At 34.9% G+C, this 24,114-nt stretch overlaps 1 protein-coding gene across 1 annotated transcript in view; it reads left to right on the top strand.

Moving 5' to 3' along the window:
- EPHA3 (EPH receptor A3) overlaps positions 1-24,114 on the top strand; it is a 357,487-nt gene that overhangs the window by 270,065 nt on the left and 63,308 nt on the right. Inside the window, exons 6-9 of the mRNA XM_068545605.1 lie at positions 8,636-8,760; positions 11,606-11,768; positions 19,124-19,226; positions 19,927-19,994. Of these exons, the coding sequence (XP_068401706.1) occupies positions 8,636-8,760; positions 11,606-11,768; positions 19,124-19,226; positions 19,927-19,994 (459 nt within the window). The remainder of the gene's footprint in view (positions 1-8,635; positions 8,761-11,605; positions 11,769-19,123; positions 19,227-19,926; positions 19,995-24,114) is intronic.

The following is a 24,114-nucleotide window of genomic DNA, read 5'->3' as shown; positions in this document are numbered from 1 at the left end:
AATTAAGACAACAAGCTTACAATCCTACATTGGTTAGGAACTTGGGATATTAAAATACTATCCAAGCAGATTTTCTAAATAGAATAACTAGGAAGCTTATCCAAGAAGAACTTTGAAAAATTCAGGATGAAGACATATTGCTATTCCCAAAGCCAAGTTGTATCTCCTGGAAATTTTAAGATATTTAGAAATCTTATGAAGTGAGGAATTTCTCAGACAACTTTTGGGTCTCTGGGAGGGAAGATTCTATCCTTTCCATGTATATTATCTCTGGAATGCATTTTTCTAAATTTAGGCTCAGGCCTTAGAAGTGTGGATTTTCAGAAATAATGTAAAGGATATTGCATATTTTAAAATAATGCATGCAGAGCTAAATGTCTATCTGTCTAGGAATTTTGAGAGTACTTTATGCTTCATGTGTAATCGATGAAGGAAAAGAATGCCCTAGATGTAATTTAATTTTAGTTGTCTCGTGTTAAAAGACAGCTAGACCCTCCAGCAGCATCATATTATCTGTGTAAATAGAGAACATTAGGCTAAACACACACACACACACACACACACATTTAGATGAATAACCACCTGCCATTTTCATTGCCTTGTACATGCATGAAGTCCTTAATTAGGGCTCACTGGACTCGGAGACTACAGGCATGTTGAGAGTACTCATGGCTCTTCGAAGGACTTAAAGAGAAGAATATTGTAGAATATCTCAGCAAATCCAAGGAACATTATTTTTTTTCTAAAATGTACTGATGCTATAAATGTATATAATGTCTCCAGGAATCTCAATATTTTATGACAGGTTTGCTGGTATGCTGTATTTTTCAAAGACACCTAGTTTTAAAAGAAATCTTTATTTGCTCTACTTTCTGTTATTTCCTACCTACAAGTTTTTTTTATTTTAGACTTAACTCTTAGTGGATAATAAAACCCTTAAAAATAGCTATGTGTCAATATTAACCTCTTTCACAGTGAAGAATTATATCTAGAAACCTATGATTACCCCCCATAGATTTTCAAAGCCATATTACATATGGAGATTATAGAAAACATATATACTGGTCTCTGCCTCCTGGTCCTGGCACAGAGCTACTAAAACTCACAATTTCCTAAGCGATAAGAGTACTAGGAACATCTGTTGTCCTTTTGTCTTCTACCCCAGTTCCTAACACCACACACCTGAAGCTCTTGTAATTTCTTGGGTGATAGGAGTGTCTTTTGTTCTAATGAGGTGACTCTGGGTGGGCTCCTGAATGGCTTCTGGAGGAGGACTGCTCACCAGAAAGACCAAGCCTTTATTAGAAGCCTGGAATTTTCAGCCCACCCCATTCCCTTGTTAAGGGGGAAGGGCTGAAAATGGAGTTAATGACCTATCATGCCTACGTGATGAAGCTTCCATAAAAATCCAATGGTATGGGGTTAGGAGATCTTCCAGGTCAGTGAACACACCCCAGCTCCACAGAGACAGAAGCTCCTGAACTTAGCCTCGCAGACCTTGCCCTATGTCTCTTCATCTGGCTGTTCTTCTGTATCCTTTATCATATTCTTTAATAAACTGGTAAACGTGTTTCCCTGAGTTCTGTGGCCACTCTAGCAAATTAATTGAACCAGAGCAGAGGGTCATGGGAACCTCCAATTTGTAGCCAGTTCACACAGAAATTGTGGGTAACCTGGGAAGCTTCTAATCGTGATTAGCATCTGAGGTGAGGGGCAGTGTTGTGAGATTCAGCCTTTAACGTGTGGAATATGACACTGTTTGCAAGTAGATAGTGTCAAATTTGAGTTAAATTGTAGGAAACCAAATCAGAATTGATTAGTGTGGGGAAACCTACACATTTGCTGACCAGAAGTGTCGTAAGTATGGTAGTAGCGTGAGAGTAAAGGAGAGGAAGAACTAGATTTTTTTAAAACAACGTATTGAAGATTGATCCGATTGTAAGAGAATACTGAATGATTTTAAAAGAAGGAGAACTTAATGTTAAAGATCAATTGAAAAATGAAAAACAGCATCTGTTTTGATGAATTCATGCAATAAACATCTATGAAATGAACCCTTCTATTACTACTGTTTTCTTTCTCTTTTATTGCTCCATGCTGAGATGGGAATGAGATTATACATTTTAACTGCATTCTCCACTCTTTAAAACTACTCTGGGGTATTCAAATTTTAATAATGAAAATTTTAAAGATTTTAGAAATTTAGAACTAAGAAGCCTAAAATTTTGACCAGAATTTTCTCCTCTGGGGAGATCTTGCTCAAAATTTACTTTCAATGTATACGTTTTAGAATGTTTTTCTCCCAGCACTATTGATTCAGTTTAGAAAATTATTTTTCTCTTTACTATACAAAATAAATGATATAACTTTATAGAAAAAGGTATCTCTGTTTAACATCTTATAATTTTCATGTTTGTTTGAATTTTATTATTTTAATAATAAATCAGGAGCTAAATAGGATTATCTTTCAAAGGAACTAGTCACAAAATATATTGTACATTTTTTTGCAAAGCTAACCAAACTGAATAACTAGATTTATGTACAGTTGGTGTGATGCTAGGCACTAAAGACTCTGAGGAACTTACAATCTAATGGGAAGACACACTAGTAAGCAAATGGTATAATTGCAACACAATGAGATGGGCTAAATAATAAGAGAATGAACAACTATACTATATATCAGAACAGAGGAAGGAGCTGATTAACTATTGTCTAAGGGACTCAGAAAAAGCTGTATATTAGCAATGCCTTTCTAAGGATAATGAGTAGAAGAGATTTTTCCAGCAGAAAAGGGAAGAGATTGAGTGTTCCAGACAGGGAATATATTGCAAGTACAATTGTGGGCAGTGGCCTAAGGAATTGTCTTTAGAATTTTAGTTTGAAAGGCGAGCAATAAATGATAAATCTGGTATGTATGTTACAGTCTAATGAGGAATCTTAAATAATAATGTAATGAATTTCAAATTACATATCCTATTGTAGTCCAGAATTTCCCAAATGTGTGATCTTAAGAGGTTTCTGACATCAAATTCTTCAAAATATAGATTGCTAGACCTTTTCTTTGAAACTTATTCTTTAGTTAACAAGTTTAGGAAAACTGATTTGAAATTATGAGGTTTTGAAGGAGAAGACGGTTAATATTTCCTTTGCTTTATAAAATGATAAATAATCAAAAATGTGTGGAAAATTGAAGGAAGTTCTGGAAAGATTGAGATGAGAGGCACAGAATCTAATGCACGTGGAACATGGCAATGGTTTGAACTGAAGCAGGGTTGGAAAAACTATAACTGGGTAGAAAGAAAATTCATCGACTTTCAGATGCTGAAGCTGATTGGCATGCAGTGTTATTAGTGAGGGAGAATATATAAAGAAGTATAACTCTGAAATTCAAACTGGTAGGCTGTAAAAATGGTGAGTCCTGGGACCAAAACAAGAAATTCCAGAGAACAAGTTTGGGAAATCAGGATAGGGGTGGTAAGATGGAGAACATTAAGCTATGAATGATTATGCTCATTCAAACTCAAGAGTGTTTCTGGACCTTATAGAAAAGTCCACTTCTGAAAAAAAACTAAGAAGGAAATGTTCTTAAGCGGGCATTGTAATGAATGGTACAAAAAAATAAGAGAGGCATGCTTTTAAAGGCATGCCTGATTCAAAGGAAAAATCTTTCAACCATTTACTCGATGATATTTTCCCATGGAGATAATTTTTAAAAGCTTTGGCTCCCTTAGAAAAAGAAATACTGAGCCTTTTTTCTTATTACTTTAACTTGTCCAATCTCTAAACCACAGAGATACCTCAGAGGTTCATTAGAAATTCCCAAACCCAGAAAGAGGAAAGTCCCAATAAAAACAAACGAACCAAACCAGATCCTTAGAGTTGAATTTTGAAGTTTTGACTTCCTGATTCTAAGGATGGGTCATATTTTAGTTACAGAATAATGGTAAATGCCGCTTAAAAACACCATAGTTAAAATAATAAATCCTTTCCACGTCTGACAGTAGATTTGGATGCACAAGTATTGTGTGATTCAAATACAAATTGTGAACTACACAAGCCCCATCTCTAACCAGATCTCTTTACATAGAAACCTTTCTTAGCCTAACATCTTTGCTTGCCCATTGTAATTTGCTTTTCTATTATTACATTAGATGCAATCAATGGCTCAGGCTAGGCTGACATTGAGAGAAAATCTTACTCTTCCTCTGTAAATAAATAACTGGGGTTCAATTATTAATTATTAAGGGTTATACTTCTCTGTCTATCTTCTGGACTAGTCATGCATGTCTCTGATTCAAGAAACTGCCATTACATTGGCCTGGAAATAGGGAAGAAAATACTCAGGGAATAATTCAACCCTTGGTTCCCAGAAAGGTATGTCTCCTTAGAACAGAAATTGAAAAGCATTTTGATACCAGCTTTCACAAAACACATATTACTAGATAACATGGAGTGAAATATCTGTCAAGTCCTATGTCGTGACCTAAGAAAAATTTTAAAGAATGAATTGAGAGAGCCGTGAGCAAGTTCACTGTGACACCGCAAGTTAAGAAATTTTTCAGTATTCAGAGTGTTCCGAATTTTTCAGTGGTGTGGAGAAAGTTCAGAAAAACTTCATGGAGGGTGATTAACTGTATGATTTATGGGCTTCTTGTTCCCTCCCAACCTTCACTGTTTTTCTCTTGTATTTGTATTCTTTTAAGAAATATTTTAGTTAAAAATAAAATTTCACTTTACCAAGTATATCATATCTCCTTTCTTTATTTTGCAGAGAGCACGTATATCGAATTATACTCAGAATAGCAAAAGCTAAGGATCAAATATTTGCTCCCTCTCAAATACCAACACAACAAAAATGTATGTTACACACCCAGACATCACTTTAGAGTTATTAACTTACTAAAAATTATTATCTTCCTACTGTTTTAATTTTTCTTCTTACCAGTTTCTTCATTTTTTTTTTCCCCTAAAAAATTATTCATTCACTAAACTGTGTAAATTCCTGGACCTGTTTCATAGCAACCTACTTAGTCATCAACTTCTTCCTGTTAATAAGAGAATCATTGTAATAATATATCATTTGAGGTATATAAAAGTCACCAGACTAAATCTCTTAATCCTGGGCTGTTGAAGTGTTCATCGGTAATCGCTATTTTAGCTTATACACCAGCATTTTGCCAGGGAAAACCTATGCTTCCTCTGCCTCAGTAACTTTTCACTCTCCTTCCAAGCATTTCTCTAATTTTAGAATTTTTTTTTCATTCTGTACAACTATTACCCACCACTCCTTCAAATTACAAATTTAAAAAAACAGAGAAATGAGAATAAAATAAATCAAATGTATGATATACATTGCATCATTGATATACATTGTATCACGTTCTTTTATACAGAAAAATAAGAATTTCTATGAATTTTGAAAATTACTTTGAACACATCACTCTTTGATACCTAAAAACCAACCAAAAACAAAATAATCACTGTTTCTCATCAATGTTACAAATTGTATTACAACACATGAGCAAGTATGGATAAATTATACTTCAAGACATGAATTAAGAAGTGTTCTAGAAAACATTTTAGAAAGCGTGGATACCGTGGAATGCCCATGGAATTTTTCTCTTGCTACATGTGTTTAATTATGTCTTAAAATTATTTATTAGGGGAGAGAAAAACAATTTCTGTTAATTATTTATTAATATTGAAATATTGATGATCATTACCTAAATGTAACAGGATTTCAGCTGATGCACTGGGTTGAAACTGCTGAAATGCAGCCAGTACAAAGGGTGTGTATCAAAAGAGCAGAACAAATGACTTAACAGGGGCCTAAAAGCAGCAATCCGAAAAGGTTCATTTAACTTAGAGGTGGCACAAGCGTCGAGCAATTGCCTCTACTTAAGTAAGTGTGGAATAACAAAAGGCTATTTATTACAGTCCAACAGGGCACTGCAGCTTGCTCAAAGACCTTTGAAGAATTTCAACAGTTATAAAGTCTTGCTCAGTGCAGAAGCAATAAAATTTAAGCAGATCCCCAAAAGAGCCTGGAAAGCTTTCATTAAAAAGTTAATACAATCTTCTTCACAACTGTTCTTGGAAATGAATTATTTTCTCTCTCCTCTTTTCTAAGGAGAGATGCTATACCTGGTAATTTTCAAACCTTCTTTGAAAATGTATTTTAACTGGTAAGAAAAAGAAACCAGGTTCATGGTGATATGAAACAAAGTAGGGAGGGTCTCCATGGGTTGACTAGGGAAGTGTTCCAACATTCAGCTTCTTCGAAATGCTCTGTAAGCACACATTAGAAGTTATTCTATTAATAGATTTACTTCAGGAGGAAAGTTGGTAGAATTTCTCTATTATTTTTGTACAAAAAGCAAAATTTGGTTCCAAGGACATTGGGGCTGAAATTATTCTATTAACGATTAAATAATAAATTGATTTTTCTAAGTATTAGAGTAAGTAAAAAGAAATTAATTCTTAAAAATTTAATGTACCTGTTATTTATTTCTAACTCAGTGACGTGTTCATAAACTTCAAATATGTTTATAAAATTTCAACTAAATATAACCAAAATAACTTATCCTTTGCTTAGAATCAATTGCAGAGCAGCAAACTGCCTCGGGGTGAGAGCTGGGGGTCTTGTGAAACCAGTTTGAGAAATAAAACAATAATATTGAATAGACAGAAAGTGAACATAAAAGGTAAATGACATCAAGTTACATGAAAGAATGTTAATTGTTAATGGGAGCAAGATGTGAATAAGAAAATGATTTTACTTTTCTATCAGAAAATCAACACCTACATTTTTCTTTGGAAAACGATTAAGTAATCATCCCCTGGCCATTAAAGTAATGAGGCTTTAATTACAAAAGTTCCTAAGAAGATCTTACAAATAATAGAAATAGGTGGATGGAAAATGTACTGCAAAAGATCTTTCGTTTAGGTTTATACTTTCTAAAAAAGTGTCACAAGGCAAGTTTAATGAAAGCTCTATTTTTAAGTGAAGAATAAAAATGAAAGGCATTTATAGACAGGAACAATTTAGGTGAGAGGTTGGATGCAAAAGTCATCAAGTAATAATCATAGAAACATCAAATCAACATATAGGGAACATTTATTGCTAGCTGTTGTAGGGAATAGAGATATACTGGGTTCTAATAGTCCTTGATTTGAGAAAAAGCTATAAAAAAATATGTCCTTTAGCAATGAAAACAATTCAGCAGTTGATGTGCCCGAGAATTCTAGATTTTTGTTTGTTTCATGTTTGTAATTTATTTTGCTGCATTCCATTACGGCAGAATGCCACCGAACCCCACAGTGAGATATTTTGGTTGGCCATTGTAGCAAGATTGAGATTTGAAACCAAGGGTAGGACTTCTCTGGTGGCACAGTGGTTAAGAATCTGCCTGCCAATGCAGGGGACACGGGTTCAATCCCTGGTCCGGGAAGATCCCACATGCCGCGGAGCAACTAAGCCCATGCACCATAGCTACAGAGCGTGTACTCTAGAGCCCGCGAGCCACAGCTACTGAGCCCGCATGCCACAACTACTGAAGCCCGTGCGCCTAGATCCTGTGCTCTGCAACAAGAGAAGCCACTGCAATGAGAAGCCCACGCACCACAACGAAGAGTAGCCCCCCCCCACCACAACTAGGGAAAGCCTACGCGCAGCAACAAAGACCCAATACAGCCAAAAATAAATAAATAAATATATTTAAAAAAAAAGAAACCAAAGGTACTTTGATGGACAGTATGCATTTTTCTTTTTAATGGAAGGATTTGAAGTATATCTCTTAAAAAGTATTTAATCTTCCATTAGAAAAAATGGTGACCCTATGATATCTGATCCAAACAGTTTTTTATTCATATTCTATACTTTTGATAATGCATAGAAAAACATAACAAATATAGAGTCATCACCCAATAAGATGCCTCAAAATGTATCTATAGAGTTGTGACACAAAGAGCACTCATTTCCTCAGTACTTCTTACTAAATATATATTTTTTTTAAGAAATGAAAATGTAAAAGCAGGGATGGTTTCTTCCTGATATATATTTTTATTCATGACAGACTTTTGTCAGAAGTCAAGATCTACTACACTATGTCCTAAATCCTACCTATTTTACAATACACTGAATATTATTATTACCTATGGATACCATGGGGCTCCTTGTGCGTAATGGATTCCGGTCCTCTTACAGAGTTGCATATGAAAATGTTATCAATGAGCTGAAGAATCTGGTATTCATAACTTTGCAACATTATAACAAATAGGTAGTCCTGATGTTTTGTTCTTTTTTTAATATATCACATATACTTCATTGCTTACTTTATAGTAGCAGATTGAAAGCATATGCTCACTTGCCACTAATCCACCAGCAGCTGAAAATCTCAGCTCATTTTCCATAGGCCTGTATGTACCAGGGCTATAATCCAGCTTCTGAGGCTTGATATGAGGCCAGATTAATACTCAAGAGCCTTTGAAATGGAAATAGTGCTTTCTTGCCAAAGATTAGAACAACAATAGACTCCATTTGCTTGTTCCCTTGCCTCTCTGCTCTTCTTTACTGCCCTTCCCAATCCGATTAATTTTCCTCATCCCATCATCCCCTCCCATCCTCTCTTTACAGCTCCATCACCTGTCATGACGATTAAGAAAGATCGGACATCCAGAAACAGCATTTCTTTATCCTGGCAAGAACCTGAACATCCTAATGGGATCATATTGGACTATGAGGTCAAATACTATGAAAAGGTGGGGAGATAATGTTAAAGGGTTGAGTTGTGTAGGGAAAGAGGTTACCTTATCATGGGTGTGCTCTTTCAGAGAAACCAATGACACTGCTAGCAAGTGAAAGAGCTCTGTTTAGAATTCTGGTCGTGTGATACTTTTGATTTATAAGTAGAGGAGGGTTTAGAAATCATTGTGTCAAATATCCTCCATTCTATAGGAATAAGCCATAGCAAAAGATGTCACTGCCAAATGTTAAGTCATCTAGTTATGGTATTAGAGATGACATTTGTGTCCTTCCACACTGAGACACCTGTTCTACCAACTATTATATAGCGATTCCTTAATCTATTGATGAACTATTCCTGAGTTCATTGCCTTAAGCATCATTTCCTGACCTTCACACTCACATGAATTTCCTTCAATACAGATAGGAACATTGAATTAATAACAAAACGATTGTGTTATTGAACTGATGATGGAAAGCTTTCTTGACTTTGTACAAGGAGATGTAGAAGATGGGAGTGGGTAGATAAGTTTGCCTCACATCATAAAATTGTGGTTCAGTAATGCAATTATAAAAAATAGGTACACGATTATTTATAAGTAGAATTTAAGCCATGGTATTTCATCACTCTAAGTACCACTTATTTCTCCCTGGTTATAATTTATGGCTAGGTTTGAAAGCAAGATGTATTCAAATCTTATCATTAGAGCTGGGTGGTTTTATAGCTACTAATATGAACATGACATATTCGTGTATCTGCTGCAGTTTACAAAGTATTTTAAAATGAAATAAAAACAAATTGTGAGTTGATATAGTTTATATTTATAGAATACTTCTGCATACATTATTTTGAGCTGTCTGATAATCTGATGAAAGTGGGCAAATAGGTTCTTTTACAAATAAGAAAACTGAGAGTTGATGGCATTATCTGAATTTCTCACAGCCTCACTGCTAATAAACATTAGGTCTCTGTTTTGAATTCTGGCAGCCATGACTCCTCATGTAGTATGTTTTCCCCTGTATTGCATACCTTCCTCTACATGAAAATGGATTATTTTAGAGATATGAGAATTAGTGGTATGGTCAGTTGTCCAAAAAAAAAAAAAAATAATGTATAAACATTCCTTTGCACTATGTAGTTATTCTGTTTATTGAAGTTAATGTATTTCACAAATGTGATCCCACTTTTTTTCATACTGCCCCCTACAGGCAAAAAGGTATGTCTCTTTCACTGAAAGAAAGTGAGACCTTATAAACCTCATTGTGCCAAAATCATAGTATAAATAAGTTCCCTCCTAGCTTTCAGTGATCCACTGTGGTATTGTCAAGTACTCACTTGATCATGATCTTCTCTTTTTAAAAGTGTGACAAGATAGACTGGGCAAATATAAGAATCCATGTTTTATAGATGATACAACAAAATAAAAAGACAATTAATGATGCACCTTAGTTCAGACTGGATAGCAGACCCAGGGAACACCCAACTTGTAGATCTATGAAACTGATTCAAAAATACTACTAATTTACCTTCATATCTTTTACAAACATAAAGCATTTTCTGAACTTATCTCAAACTCCACTAACAAAGCACAATATACATCCATATTTTAAAACAATATTAATTAGTGCAGGAAAAAAATGACTGAATCTACTATTCTCTAAGCATTTTAAATTTGATGCATATTTATGTGTAATATTATCTTTAATATACTTTATATAAAAATTTTTTATAGCATACATTCATAAATTTTAAAATTATTTCCAAATATATATATGATGCTTAGAAATATTTTGAGCATTTTGCTAGAATTTAAGCTCTACAAAGTCTAGCTTTCTTGACTGTTTAGTTCATTAATGATGATGAACAGAGCCACGTTCTGGGTATATGCTTAATAATTTTTTTTTAACACATGAAATAATGATTTCCACAAAATAAATATATTCAGCCCTCTTCATTATTTAATATACTAATTCAAATGCTATCTGATACATAACCAGCATTTTTAACTAAAAATTATCTATAACACACTACATTTTTTCTGTAATATTCTATTTCGTTTTGGTTGAGGATATGCATTGTTCTATATCACCCACTCCAGGTCCCACACCAGGTACAGGGATATTCCACCATTACTTGAAATTAGGTGACCCATAAAGTGCTCATATACTAACGTATGTTAAAGGAAAAACACAATTCCTGGAAGTCCCTTTTCATAAACAAGGCTTGACACAAAAAGCCTTTACAATTAATGTGCAGTGTGAATCTCCTACTGTACAATGTAAATCCTTCTGGGAAATATTTCTAGACTTTTATCTGAAGATTTTCATGTCTACTAAGCCATAGTGACTTAGATTAAACACAGTGTAAATATAGCTGATACTAAGAAAGTTATTAATGTAGAGTTTATATATAAAACCTGGACCTTTGTAAGTTTAATATTTTACAGTTAATGGAAATATTTTCTGAGAATCAGTAGGACATTCCTGTTAAGTTTAATTCAAGGGGATATTTTCGTCTTTATAAGTTTATTCTTGGAATTAGACTGAAGCTTTCATTCAGCCTCAGCTTTGAAGAGAACTTATTTTCATCCACATATTCAGTAATTGGTAAAAATGAAAACTAACTTTTCCTGCATTATGTGCAGGGAACAAATTATTTTATCCAAGTTGGGAAATTCTGTAAATATTTTTTGCTTAAAAATGCCTCTATTACATTCAGAGAGTTAAATGATTGTCACCTCTTTTATCTGTCCTATGAGCTGTGTTAAAAATTTTAAAGAATTGGTTTTGAGTGGTTCACCTTTTTACCATTTGACAGCATTAGGAAGATTCGATTTTAACGTGATTTTTCTTACCTCAAAGCAGGAACAAGAGACAAGTTATACGATTCTCAGGGCAAGAGGCACAAATGTTACCATCAGTAGCCTCAAGCCTGATACTACGTATGTATTCCAAATCCGAGCCCGGACCGCAGCTGGATTTGGGACCAACAGTCGCAAGTTTGAGTTTGAAACTAGCCCAGACTGTACGTATTTTTTCAATATAGTGTATGGGGGAAAGGGCTGTTGTGAAGGTGTCTGATAATTCATTCTCACTATAAGTTTTAGCTAAATGTGATACATTGAAAGTATATCGCTTGGAGGACATTTAACAATTTTGCATAGCATTGGGTCTGTGTACTTGTGTTTGTGTAAGTGTACATCTGTGTGTGTGTGTGTGTGTTTTCTTTTTTCTCTTTTACAAATCAAGCATATTCTAATGCCTGGAATGCTTCTGATCTTCTATTGGCCATAAATTCCTTTGAGGATCATTATTTAATATGGTAACATTTTAACTTCTAGTACCTGTTAATCCAGATATTTCAGGTTCATTGTATGGTTCAACGAACTACAAAAAAGAAACGTGATGATCCATGAGGAACTTAATATTGTTTTAATCCTTAACACATTTAATCTTGTATTACTTGGAGATTAAGGATTTTCTAAACCTGATTCATCACCTCATTCACATTCACAAGTAATTTGGTTGGTCCTGTGTGTCTGACACTAAATTTATCTAAAATTGGCAAACATTTTCCCAGTAACATTCTAGTTTTCTTCAAATGCATTCACTTCATATTAGAAAAACCCTCTGCTAAAATGTTTCAAAAGGGAAAATCATGGCTATGATGTTAATATAAAATGAACATGAATTAAAGATTTTATTTAACTTACTAATTAATGAAGAGACTAGTAAGAGAGTAAACTGATTTAAAGAGAAATTTGAAGAACAGATACATATACACATATACATACATATTTGTATATGTTTGTGTCTGTTCGTGTGTATGAGTGTGTAGACAATCAGGAATACTTAAACAAATTGGTTAATCTGTCCAAAACTGGTTAATATACTATAAGACAATAAATATAATGATTGGGGTCATCTTTTCTAATTTACATAAGCCAGTCATATCTCTAGTGAATGTATCATTCTAATTGTAATGAGAAAAATCATATATATATAACTATTCACTGTCTACAACTAATTTCATCGTTGCAAAACAGGCCAGGAAGACAAAGATGAACACCCTTTAGAAACAGATTATCCAGGGAGAGTCTGACAATGCCTAGCACTCTACCGAAAGGACACCCAGTAATCTCTTTTGACAGTTCCAATTCGCCATTTCTCCCTGGCATCTATCTATATTTCCTATTTTCTAAATATTTTATTCATGATATAAAATCACATTGTTATTGATATGGTAATATTTTATGCCCAAATTTCATCCCTCATAGAAACATTCAAGATTAACAAAAATTATAAAAGTTGTTTAATATGATAAAGTAAATATTTTATGGCACACTTTTTGTCAAACAATTAGAAATGCTGTTTACAATAACGAGCTCTACCTTCTACAGGGTATAAGAATCTAGTGTTAGAAATTATTATCTCACAGCTGAAACATGACAATTCTTCTACTCAAAGGAGAGCTGCCATCCTCAAAAACATAAATCTACACAGTTGGCCCTCCAGATCCACAGGTTCCACGTCTGTAGATCCAACCGACCTTGTATCAAAAAAATACAAAACTATATCCAATATCCTGTGATAACCCATAATGGAAAAGAATATGAAAGAATTCGAAAAAGAATCTATATATGTATAACTGAGTCACTTTGCTGTACAGCAGAAATTAATACAACATTGTAAATCAAGTATACTTCAATAAAATTTAATGTATATTATATAGATATAATATATACAAAAAAATTCCAGAAAGTTCCAGAAAGCACAGCTTTAGTTTGTGGCAATCCAGCAACTATTTACCTAGCATTAAGTTGTATTAGGTGTTGTAAGTAATCTAGAGATGGTTTAAATTATAGGGCAGGATATGCTTAGGTTATATGCAATTACTACACCACTTTATATAAGGGACTTGAGCATCCTCGGATTTTGGCATCTGTAGGGGGTCCTAGAACCATTCCCCCTTGGATATCGAAGGGGATTCAAGTCTCAGATGTGGAGACTGCACTTCAAGACCTCTCCTAATCCTCCTGTGATGGAATGAATATGGAGAAATCACTCTTTGAGGACATTAGAAACAAAATGCTGCAAAATACCATGGAAATCCATGTGAACAAGGTTTAAAACAAATTTAAAATTTTAGATGACACAATAACAGAATATAATTGCAATTTAACATTTGTAATTCTAAATGTTTTTGTAAATTTTAAGTGGCGCAAAGAAAGTTCTTTGTTTTGAAATGATTATAGATTGAATTTTTTCAAACTTTTAAATAGTTATTGGAATTAACAACAAAACCTAGATTTGCTGTAGCAAGAGAGATCACAAATCACAGAAATATAAAAATCAAATGTTTATTTATATCATGTGGTAGAAATTAGGAATATTGGGGCGCAAGAAGGGCAGAACACCATTAGATAAATGTGTATTATACTGATGCATATTTTGGAACATTAGTCTAACCTCTCTTGTTCTGAATTAGCACTTAACCCTATCTGATAAATAAATTTGCAAAAACAACAACAAATTCTAAAATTTTAATGTGATTTCAGATTTACCACAGATATAGTTGTGGTAGTGTTATGCATGATCATCTAATAAGGCTTCAGGGTCTGAGGTTTAAGAAATAGCCCATTTAAAAACCTCAGGTTCTTAGGACTTTTGCAAATAAGTTTTATATTTGCTATATTTCCATTGATTGATAGAGCAGATGAAAAGAGCATAGAGAGAAAGGGAACTTTTTTAATATCCCTCCTCTCCTTTTATAAAAATCTTTGGGTTGCACAGTTTGATTTTTTTTAAAAAATCAGTTTACTCTTACTGCTTTACCATAGAATTCTTCCAGACTTTAAATATAAGTAAATATAGGTTTTAAAAGTACCTTTTGTCTTAAGGGGAAAAAAGACAAAAATCAAAACTCTCTGTTTTTTATAAATCAAAATGATATATTCATAAAAACTCTAAGGATTTAAGAGTCTTATTTGTTATAGATTGATATTTAAAAGATATTAAAAAAAGGCTCATGTTTGGATTTCTTTAACAGTTTGCTGCTTATTCTAGTTTTTATTTTTTTTTAATTATAAAGTTTTATTCATAACACATATAAATGTTTCTTAGTAGAACATAGTGTATTTGTACCTGGAATTTAATTAGTATTTTTTTATCTTGTTTACAGTAACAATATAGAGGCACAGTGGATTATATATTTTCCTAAGTGCTTTAAAGTTTCTTACTATTTATGTGTCAGTGCTTTACATTTATTATCATCATTTTACAGAAGAGGAAACTGAGGCATAGAGAGGTTAAGTAAGATTTCTAAAGTTACATAATTGGTAAATGATCGATCTGATTTTAGAACCCATGTATTTTTGTGACAGTATGTAAAGCATTTTCATAAACATTTCATTTGATCCTGTTCTGTAAGCTATTAAGATACTATGATTTCCTTTTATCCATGGTCTAGGACACAGAGTTTTATATGTTTTTTCTGAGATTGCATAGCTAGTAAGTGGAGTCAGTGAGCCTAGAATCTCCAGATTTTGGAGTACTGATCCAGTGCTGCTATTGCATATTAAAAAAAAAAAAAAAAAGTCAAGCTAAAAGTCCCACAGAAAGCATAGAGTGTATATGAGTAAAAGGACTTTCCTAGAACAAAGGTGACATCCACCAAAGCAAGAAGTCCCAGACTTTAAGAAACAGTGTGGCATGTTTGGGAAAACAGGCAGTCCATCTGTCTGGAAAGCCTCAGTGGGCAGAAACTGAATCCAGAGTGTGTGCTTTGTGCCTGAGAAAGGCAGGCACAATGTAGGAGTTAGAGAAAGAACCCTAGAGGGAGCTGCCGTGTATTAGGATGACCTTGACAAGCTGCTTCAACTTTCACTGCCTCAGCTTCCCTGTCTGGAAATTGGGAAAGATCATTGTGCATGACTCAATAGGGTTTTTATGTTGATTAAATTAATTGTTGTTTGTAAAGTGCTTAAAATATTACCTGGTATAATAGTATAGTAAGCACTCGGGGTGTGTGTGTGTCTGTGTGTGTGTGTGTCTGTGTGTGTGTGTTTGTTTTGTGTTTAAATAAATCGTACATAATTTGAACATCCAAGGAATTTCCAGAGCAAAAATATGTGGGATAAAGCTGAGATTTGGAAATGGAGGATTCTACTGGATATTACTATTCAAGAAGATTAGCCCAGGGACAATTTAGTCAGCACTCCTAAATGCTTCCTACTGCCTTTTTGTTGTTTTTAATGAATGGGTATGCAACAACTTTAATCTCTTGGACCCTATTTTTAGGGGACATTAAGAAAGCCTGACAAAGGTAGAATGGAATCATTATATAGAGAACTTTATAGACCAAGATTAGATATTCATATGTAATTTTGTGGGATAGGGAGTACTTTTGCCAATTCTTTACCGGGAAAATGAAATAATAAAAATATATAACATTTACCTAACCCTTATTGTATGTTTAGCACTGTTCTAGGTGTTTAACTTGTATTAACTCCTTTAATGCTCACAGCAATCATATTATTATGTCACACAGCAGATTGGTACAAAGCCAGTCATTCTGGTTCACGAGAACGAGCTCCTTGCCGGTCTGCTTTAGGGAGAGAGAGTGGACAGCATGTGTAGGATGGACAAAAATGGGAAGAGACTAGAACCAGGGAGAGCAGTTTGCTTGTGGGAAAACATATTCAAACTGAATTCCTAAGACATAATAGGTGTCAGTTTTTGCCAGTATGCCACATAAAATTATTAGACAACTGTATAACACACAATTTAATCAATACTATTCATTCAAACGTTTGCCAATTCAGTAACAAAAAATGATCGGCTTTGGTTATGTGCTTTTAGATAGTCTCTGGGACTCATAGATATTTAGAGCTAGAGGAAATTGTAGAGAGGTCTAGTTTAATCCTATCTTTGACAGGAAAAGAAATAGAGAATTCTTCTTTTTTCTATCATGTTTCCTCTACCAGTTTCACTGACATTTATTTTACAAACTGGCTAAAATTTACCAGCGAATTCAGAACTTGCTGCTCTTTATAAGCTTCTACAGTATGCAAAGTGAAAAGCATGAGATAAAGTGATTATTATATGTTCATGGAGCATTACTGAATTACAAGGTTAAGTTATTTTACAAATGATTCACAGATCTATAGCCAGTGGATAGGAATGCATCAGTCCATGTCTTCTGTGAAGCAGATATTAAGGTGGAATTTTGTGAGCTTCAGGGAGTGTGGGGATACAGATAAAAGATAAAAGGGGAGGAATAGAAATGGCCAAGCAGAGCCTGAGACTGAGATGTAGGTCAGCCATCTATGAAGACAGAGAGAAGGCAGAGAGTTGAGGAGGCGGAGCCTCAGAGAGCAATGCAGCTCTGCGGGTCTCACCAAACCAACGGGGAGCCTCAGCATGAAGATTGCCCTTACAGGACCCCTGCATTGGGCAGAAATGGCCTGGCTCCAGTCCCCTTGCCGTGTTTTGTCATTGAGGAGCGCGTGGCTGCAGTGGATCCTGAAGGTGCAGCAGCTGCGAGCTGTCTGCCCACTGCAGGCTTGGCAGTAGGGAGATCCTAGCAGGCACTCCCACGACTGCCACGGTGGTGTAAACAATAGTTTTCTGGTAGTAAAGAATAAAGTGCTTGCAACAGTTTATATTATGAGTATACCATCCTGCCACACTCTGAGTTCTTTTTTTCAGATGCTTAGAAAACTTTTAACAGCCTATCTGCCATGTTTATTTATTTACATCATTTATTCCCGAAACTGCATTATTTTAGAGAAAAACTTCCAACCTTAGATGTTCATCAGGTTCAAGATGTGATATTAGCTTCTGGAGAGCTGATAGTATAACTAAACCCTCTCTTCTGAGCTTTTCTTTTGATACAGCACTGATTCATTTGTTTAATCAGCCTTTACTACAAAAACAATAAATATTAAAGTATGAGTGCATGAGAGGGAGTGTTCCAGGAACTGCGTATATTTTAGAAAGTGTAGAGATTTGAATGCTTATGGATTTTGTTAGCAGATGAGCCTGGGGATTTAGGCAGAGAACAGATCCTAAATGGTTTTACATGCATTTTATCCAGAAAGTGATGGAGACCCCTGCCTGAGAATGACATAATCAAACTCATGGCTTAGAAGGAATGCTCTGGTGGCCAGGTAGAAGATAGGAAAGGCCTGCAAGTAGAGATCCATTGGGAATTTCTTATTGTAATCCAGGAGAGAAGTGAAGACAGAAACTAAAATATTTAAAAGAATTTGGTGATTAATTGGATATAGAAAAATCAGGAGAGGGAGAGGACAAGGTGACTATATTTATGGTCGACATCTTTGCTACTCAAAAGGTTGTAGTCTGGAATCAGCAGCATCACTGGGCGCTCATAAGATACACACAGTCTCAGCGCCCCCTCCAGACGGACTGAATCAGAAACTGCTTTTTCCAAAAGCTCCTCAAATGATTTATGTGAACATTAAAGTTAGAGAATCATTGGTTTAGGTCAAGGGTCAGTAAACGTTTTCTGTAAGGGGCTAGAGAATAAATAGTTTAGGCTTTGTGTACATACAGTCTCTGTTGCTCCTACCTAACTTGGCTAATTGTAGCATAAAAGCAGCCATAGACAATGCACAAAGAAATGAATGTGGCTGTGTTCCAATGTAATTTTATTTATAGACACAAAAATTTGAATTTTATATAATTTTCATATATCACAGAATCTTCTTTTGACTTTTTGCAACCATTAAAAAAATGTAAATTCTTCTAAGCTTCTGAGCTATACAAAAACCGATGGCAGGCCAGATCTGGCTCCTGGACAATTTTTGCCAATACCTCATGTTGGTGAGTGAATGAGTGATGGGCCATCTACAAAGGTAGGAAATACAGGGACAGGAACAATTTGTTGGTAAGATGTGTTGAGGTCCATAGGACAGGTATTATACCACCTTTTAAATAAATACAGATACTGGAGACTAAACAAGCTAATGAGAAAGCTTTTAGAGTTTCATCCTGGGAAATCTTACCTATTCCCTATATTTCTCTGATAATTACTGTTTATTTGATGAGTTTCTTGCCAATGAGTATAGAGAAAACCAGTCCAGCATATTTTATGCAGTAGATGCCCAAATAGTTTTGATTGATGTCAATGAAAGCAGAGTATTTAATCTTATTAATCAGAAATTTCAAGTAAAATTATACAAAATGTCTATTTTTTACACTAAGTGAAGAATTCTTTTTACGTTGTATCAGACAGCAAGACATATTTTAGGTAAAAGCAAAATAAATAGGACTTAATTTACCAACGTTTTCACGTAGATGTTAGTTATGATGTGTTAATGCCTGGTCGTTTCTTATTTTTTCTCTCCAACCTCACAGCTTTCTCCATTTCCGGGGAAAATAGCCAAGTGGTAATGATTGCCATTTCAGCGGCAGTAGCAATTATTCTCCTCACGGTCGTCACCTACGTTTTGATTGGGAGGTGAGTTCACAGTCTGTTTTCTGACGTACTTTCATTATTGCATTGCTTGCTCCCCTCAATTGCCACTAAAATCGGAAAAGTGTGGTCAGTAAAATATTTTAACAATAAGAATGTCTCCACTTGTATTGTAGATCTTTCTTTTTTTCCTCCCTTTCTTTTGATTCTCCATCTTTAGTTTCGAGTTTCTTTTTTTCATTAAATTCTTGCCCCAGTCTCCAACACCCACCACTTCTCTCTTTTGACCCTCACTCTTGGTTTTTACTTTCTTTTTTCAATTATCCCTTCTCTCATCAAATACACCCCAGATTTTCCTGACACTTTCTCACCCAGAACTCTGGTAACACTGCACAACACTAATCACTAACAATGGAAACTTTACCCTTCATTCATTCTAACAGCAGTCGTTTTTAAAGAAAAATACTATAAACACTTTCTAGGGCCATTATAAAAACTGAACTGAAGGGGTCTGCACAGTGGGGAAGCATCTCTCCATATCTCCTCATTAGGCAGCTCTCCAGGGTCCCCAGAGAAAGAGGCTTTCTCTAGAGGATTTAGAAAATATGAAGTCATTAAACTTTCACTAAAGCATTTATTTGTTTGTGCAAAATGCTTTATTTTTTGTGCTTTGCACATTCTGAACATAGATAATTATTTTAAGTATGTTTTCTTTCTGTGTTCTCTTCCTTTGATTTACCTCTAGGTTTTGTGGCTATAACAAGTCAAAACATGGTGCGGATGAAAAAAGACTTCATTTTGGGAATGGACATTGTAAGTTTCTAAACTATTTGCTGCCGTTTTGGCTTTACCATTTCAGTTTTAGCAGTTGTTGATTTGTAATTGGATAACTTCCCCCCTGACAAAGAGAATTCAAAAGTAGTTTTATGGGAGAATTGAGCAAGTCAAATTTATTTTAAACAGAGAAGGGAATCCACAGCTCTGCATTAAGTAATTTTTACAGGGCTGCATTTCAGCATACTTAAGCTAACATGAAGGGTAACTGGTGGTTTATATTCAAATAATGCACATGATGGGGAGTAGATACTATAGTCGGCTCTGCGTGGCTGAAAGGCAAAGCATATCTTCAATTTCCTTATTACTATTTGCTAAAATCTAAATAGGAGCCTTTTCCCTTTCCTAACTGCCAAGTAAATATAAACAACCTCTGTTTATGTGAAACGCCTTACTCCACTTTGTCAACCAACCAGGGGAGAGCCTTTAGAATAAACTGTTTATTTTGGAGTTACATGATATCCAACTGGTAGGAAAACCAGGGCTTTCGCCCCTTATTTTAATACCAAGCAATTTAGTCTCTTTTTAATATTTCTCTGAAAGAAATACTCTTTTAAGAAACAAAGTGTTTATATCTAATAAAAGACTCATTTTTTTTCTTCTGGTGAAACAAATCATTCCAGGTGTTTTGCTTTTCCAAACTATGGCTGGGTTATTGTGGCAATTACTAATCATCAGCCTTAAAGGGAATAGCATGTTCTCATGGCAATAAGTACAGAGACCATACTCATGCCTATATGCTCTCAAATAATCTCAATGTAACTAATATAGTCTTGTAAGCATTAGTTTCTTTGGCTTTCACTTTTGCTTTCTGAAAATAACTTTCAGTTCAACATACTTCGTATCAGTAATCGGCTTTCCATCTAAAAGCTGTAGCTTTACAGTAAAAACTTGATGACCTGTTTCTACCATGTAGGAGGCATATAGTAGATTGAAAAAAAAAAAAAAGTTTTCCAAAATGTATATTGAAGGAGGATGGACAGAATGGCAGAGTTTGCAGAGAGCACTGTTTTGTTTTGTCCCTCTCATTGAAGTCACTGTAGAGTAATTCACAAAAAAGCCCAAGTGTCACCTTCCTAATATCAATATCTCATTCCAGATTAGTTAGGTTACCAACTCAAAAGTCTTAAAAGAGTGCATGAACAAATCACAGGATATTTATCTAGCTTTTTCTTCACAATCCCACAAAACATTGAGTCACATTCACCATGCATAAATTAGAGTAGTTGCATTCCTGTGGATTAAGTTGTTCTTAACCTGAGTTGGACAATCGATGTAAATATTGCCTTTAGGGCAAGACCATATTGATTTGGTTCTTTATACAGGAATTATAAACCTCATGAACTTGCAGCACTGATAAATTTCTGTGTGCCAATTGTAAGCAGGTTTCTCTATCACTTCAATCTGCTTTAGCTGTTGCTTTTTATGGTGGAGTTTGTTGAAACTTTAATTTTCTTCAAATGCATAATATCCTTATGATAGCCAAACAAAAAAGAAATGTGTTTTATCCGAGCTGCAAGGGCATAAAGTATATGCATGTCATAAACTTTCTGCGTCTTAATGCTACAGCTGGTTTATTTCAGACCATTTATTTCGTATTACTTTGAAAAGCTCTAGCTATGAACTATTCCCTCCAGCCTTGTTACAAATCCTATAATATTGCTTCAAAAGGAAAGAAATGTGTTTCACCTCCTAAGATCCTGTCCCCTTGCCCTCTCTGGCTGGGCCTTTTTACTTTTTTGCTATCCTTAGGGCAACTCATGCTGGTAAAATGGAAATGTAAATTACTGTGTTTGCACAGAATGTGCTGTAAAGTAGTGCAGCTTAACACGTGTGCATGTGTTTATTATCTGGTTGTCTTGACACAGCCCAGTTACTCTGTGTTGCCCTTAATTATTGGTGTGAAGGGATTATGTGCTTGCATCCTGAATCACCTGATTCCTGGAAGCTCTGGGGACAGCAGTTAAAAATCAGCAGCCAAAGCTCCCACAGTGAACAGGCCATTTTTCTTGGAGATGTGTGCGTGTGTTTATACTTGTATTGCTTCCCTAAATGTCATGCAGATAGAAAAGCAATTTACTTAACTTTAATCAATCACAATGAATTGATTGATTTTATTTGGGAATGACTATTTAATTTTTAGATTAGTTAGTAATACATATACTCTCTAGGGCTGACAGGAACAGAATGGTAACTCTAAAGCACACTTTCAAGGCTGTTTGAAGCCAACGCTTATTTAAAATGTTTGAGACATTGTTCCTAACAACTCATTTTATAATCTTCTTTGTCAATTTCTTTTTTTAATTTAAGTATAGTTGATTTACAATATTATATTAGTTTCAGATGTATAGCATAGTGATTCAGGATTTTTACAGATTATATGCCATTAAAAATTATTACAAGATAATGGCTATAATTCCCTGTGTGATAACAATATATCCTGTTGCTTATCTAGTTTATATGTAGTAATTCATATCTCTTAACCCCATATCCCTATTTTGCCAGTAAGTCTCTCCCAAACTGATTTCCTTAAGTTCAGCAAAGTAAAATATTTGTGATTGTTTACCAGAAAAAAATTTCATTTTCACCTTATTTTTAAAAGTGCTATTTTTTCCCTTGGAAAGGAATGCTAGATTTTCTTACCTTACTATTTCCTGACTTTACTATGACTAGGGGAAAATCAAAATTGGATGATCACATATTCTAGCCTTCATTTGATGTGTCTTCTTTAAAATGTACCCAAATTGACTACACAAAAAGATTCTGAGAAGACTTCATTTCCTAATGTCTTTTATTAAATCTATGGTTACTTTTACTGTTTTCCTTACCCCAAAGCAAGAAAAGTATGATAGCTTTCCTTAATCTGTTTGCTTGTATCAACAGTAAAGTGTTTTAGTACTGATAATGTAGAAATAGTTTTAGTGTGATAATAAATTATAGTAGACCACTGTACTAAAGAGTGACTGTTTTTATAGAAAGAAATGATGTTTATAATAAACAGCAGAAGCATGCAAACTGATGCATGAGCTCCAAAGAAACGGGCATTTCTAAGCCCAAATTCTGTCTCTGGGAAACCTTAATGATATTCATATTTGTGAATAAGCATTCTTAACATGAAGATACTGATAATGGCGATAGTCTCTGTCATTTACTGGGCACTAGCTACAATAACAGGCACTCAATGCTAGGCACTTGAAGAGAAAGTTTTCCAGAGCTTTCTTTCTCTGATGCCTAGCAGATTCTTTGTGCTGCACTATTCAAAGTGGAAGAACTGGAAAAGTAGAGTTCTTCAAAAGCTACTCCACTCACAGTTTGCCCAAAGAAAGGGCAAAAAACTTACTATTTCCCCATTTCGGTGGATGTTGACTCCCTAGATATGGGTGTCATCTCAAATTATCTACACTCTGCCTCTGGATGGAGAGTGGCCAGTCTTTTGCAGTGTCAGGGTCAACACCAGGCAGAGGGAGGAGTGGCGCTGACCTATCTTCTCCTACATTTTCCCTCACCTCCCACTCCCATTTTGCTGTCTCAAAATCATCTGAAGAAGTAGCTAAGGAAAATAGTCTTCACCTCCCATCTTTCCTGATCCATTTATTCTTATGCCTATATTTCTTTACTCAAAACCTCTATGGAAGCTTCCCAGGAACATAAATTATTATGTGACGTAACATGGCGTTCACAAAGTCATCCTGTAGATCAACAAACTAATCATTCCTTAGCCCAGACTCTGAAATCCTGGACTCATTGGCCAAATGTCCATTGTGATGAAGGGTCTCAGGAACAATTGCTGTCATCACAGTCCCTACACCTATTTCATATGAACTATTATACAAAACTCGCTCAAAGAATCTTCAGTAATTCCAGAATGTTCAGCTACAATTTTGCCAATAAGATTCTTCTATTAAAAAATGATATCAGGGACTTCCCTGGAGGCGCAGTGGTTAAGAATCTGCCTGCCAATGCAGAGGACATGGGTTCAAGCCCTGGTCTGGGAAGATCCCACATGCTGCGGAGCAGCTAAGCCCAAGCGCCACATATACTGAGCCTGCGTGCCCCAGAGCCTGCTCTCTGCAACAAGAGAAGCCACCGCAATGAGAAG

This window comes from Eschrichtius robustus, chromosome 6 (assembly GCF_028021215.1).
Source record: "Eschrichtius robustus isolate mEscRob2 chromosome 6, mEscRob2.pri, whole genome shotgun sequence".
NCBI classification, from domain to species: domain Eukaryota; kingdom Metazoa; phylum Chordata; class Mammalia; order Artiodactyla; family Eschrichtiidae; genus Eschrichtius; species Eschrichtius robustus.
The sequence above is the reverse complement of the archived record's forward strand: the minus strand, read 5'-3'. Positions and strand labels throughout refer to the sequence as shown.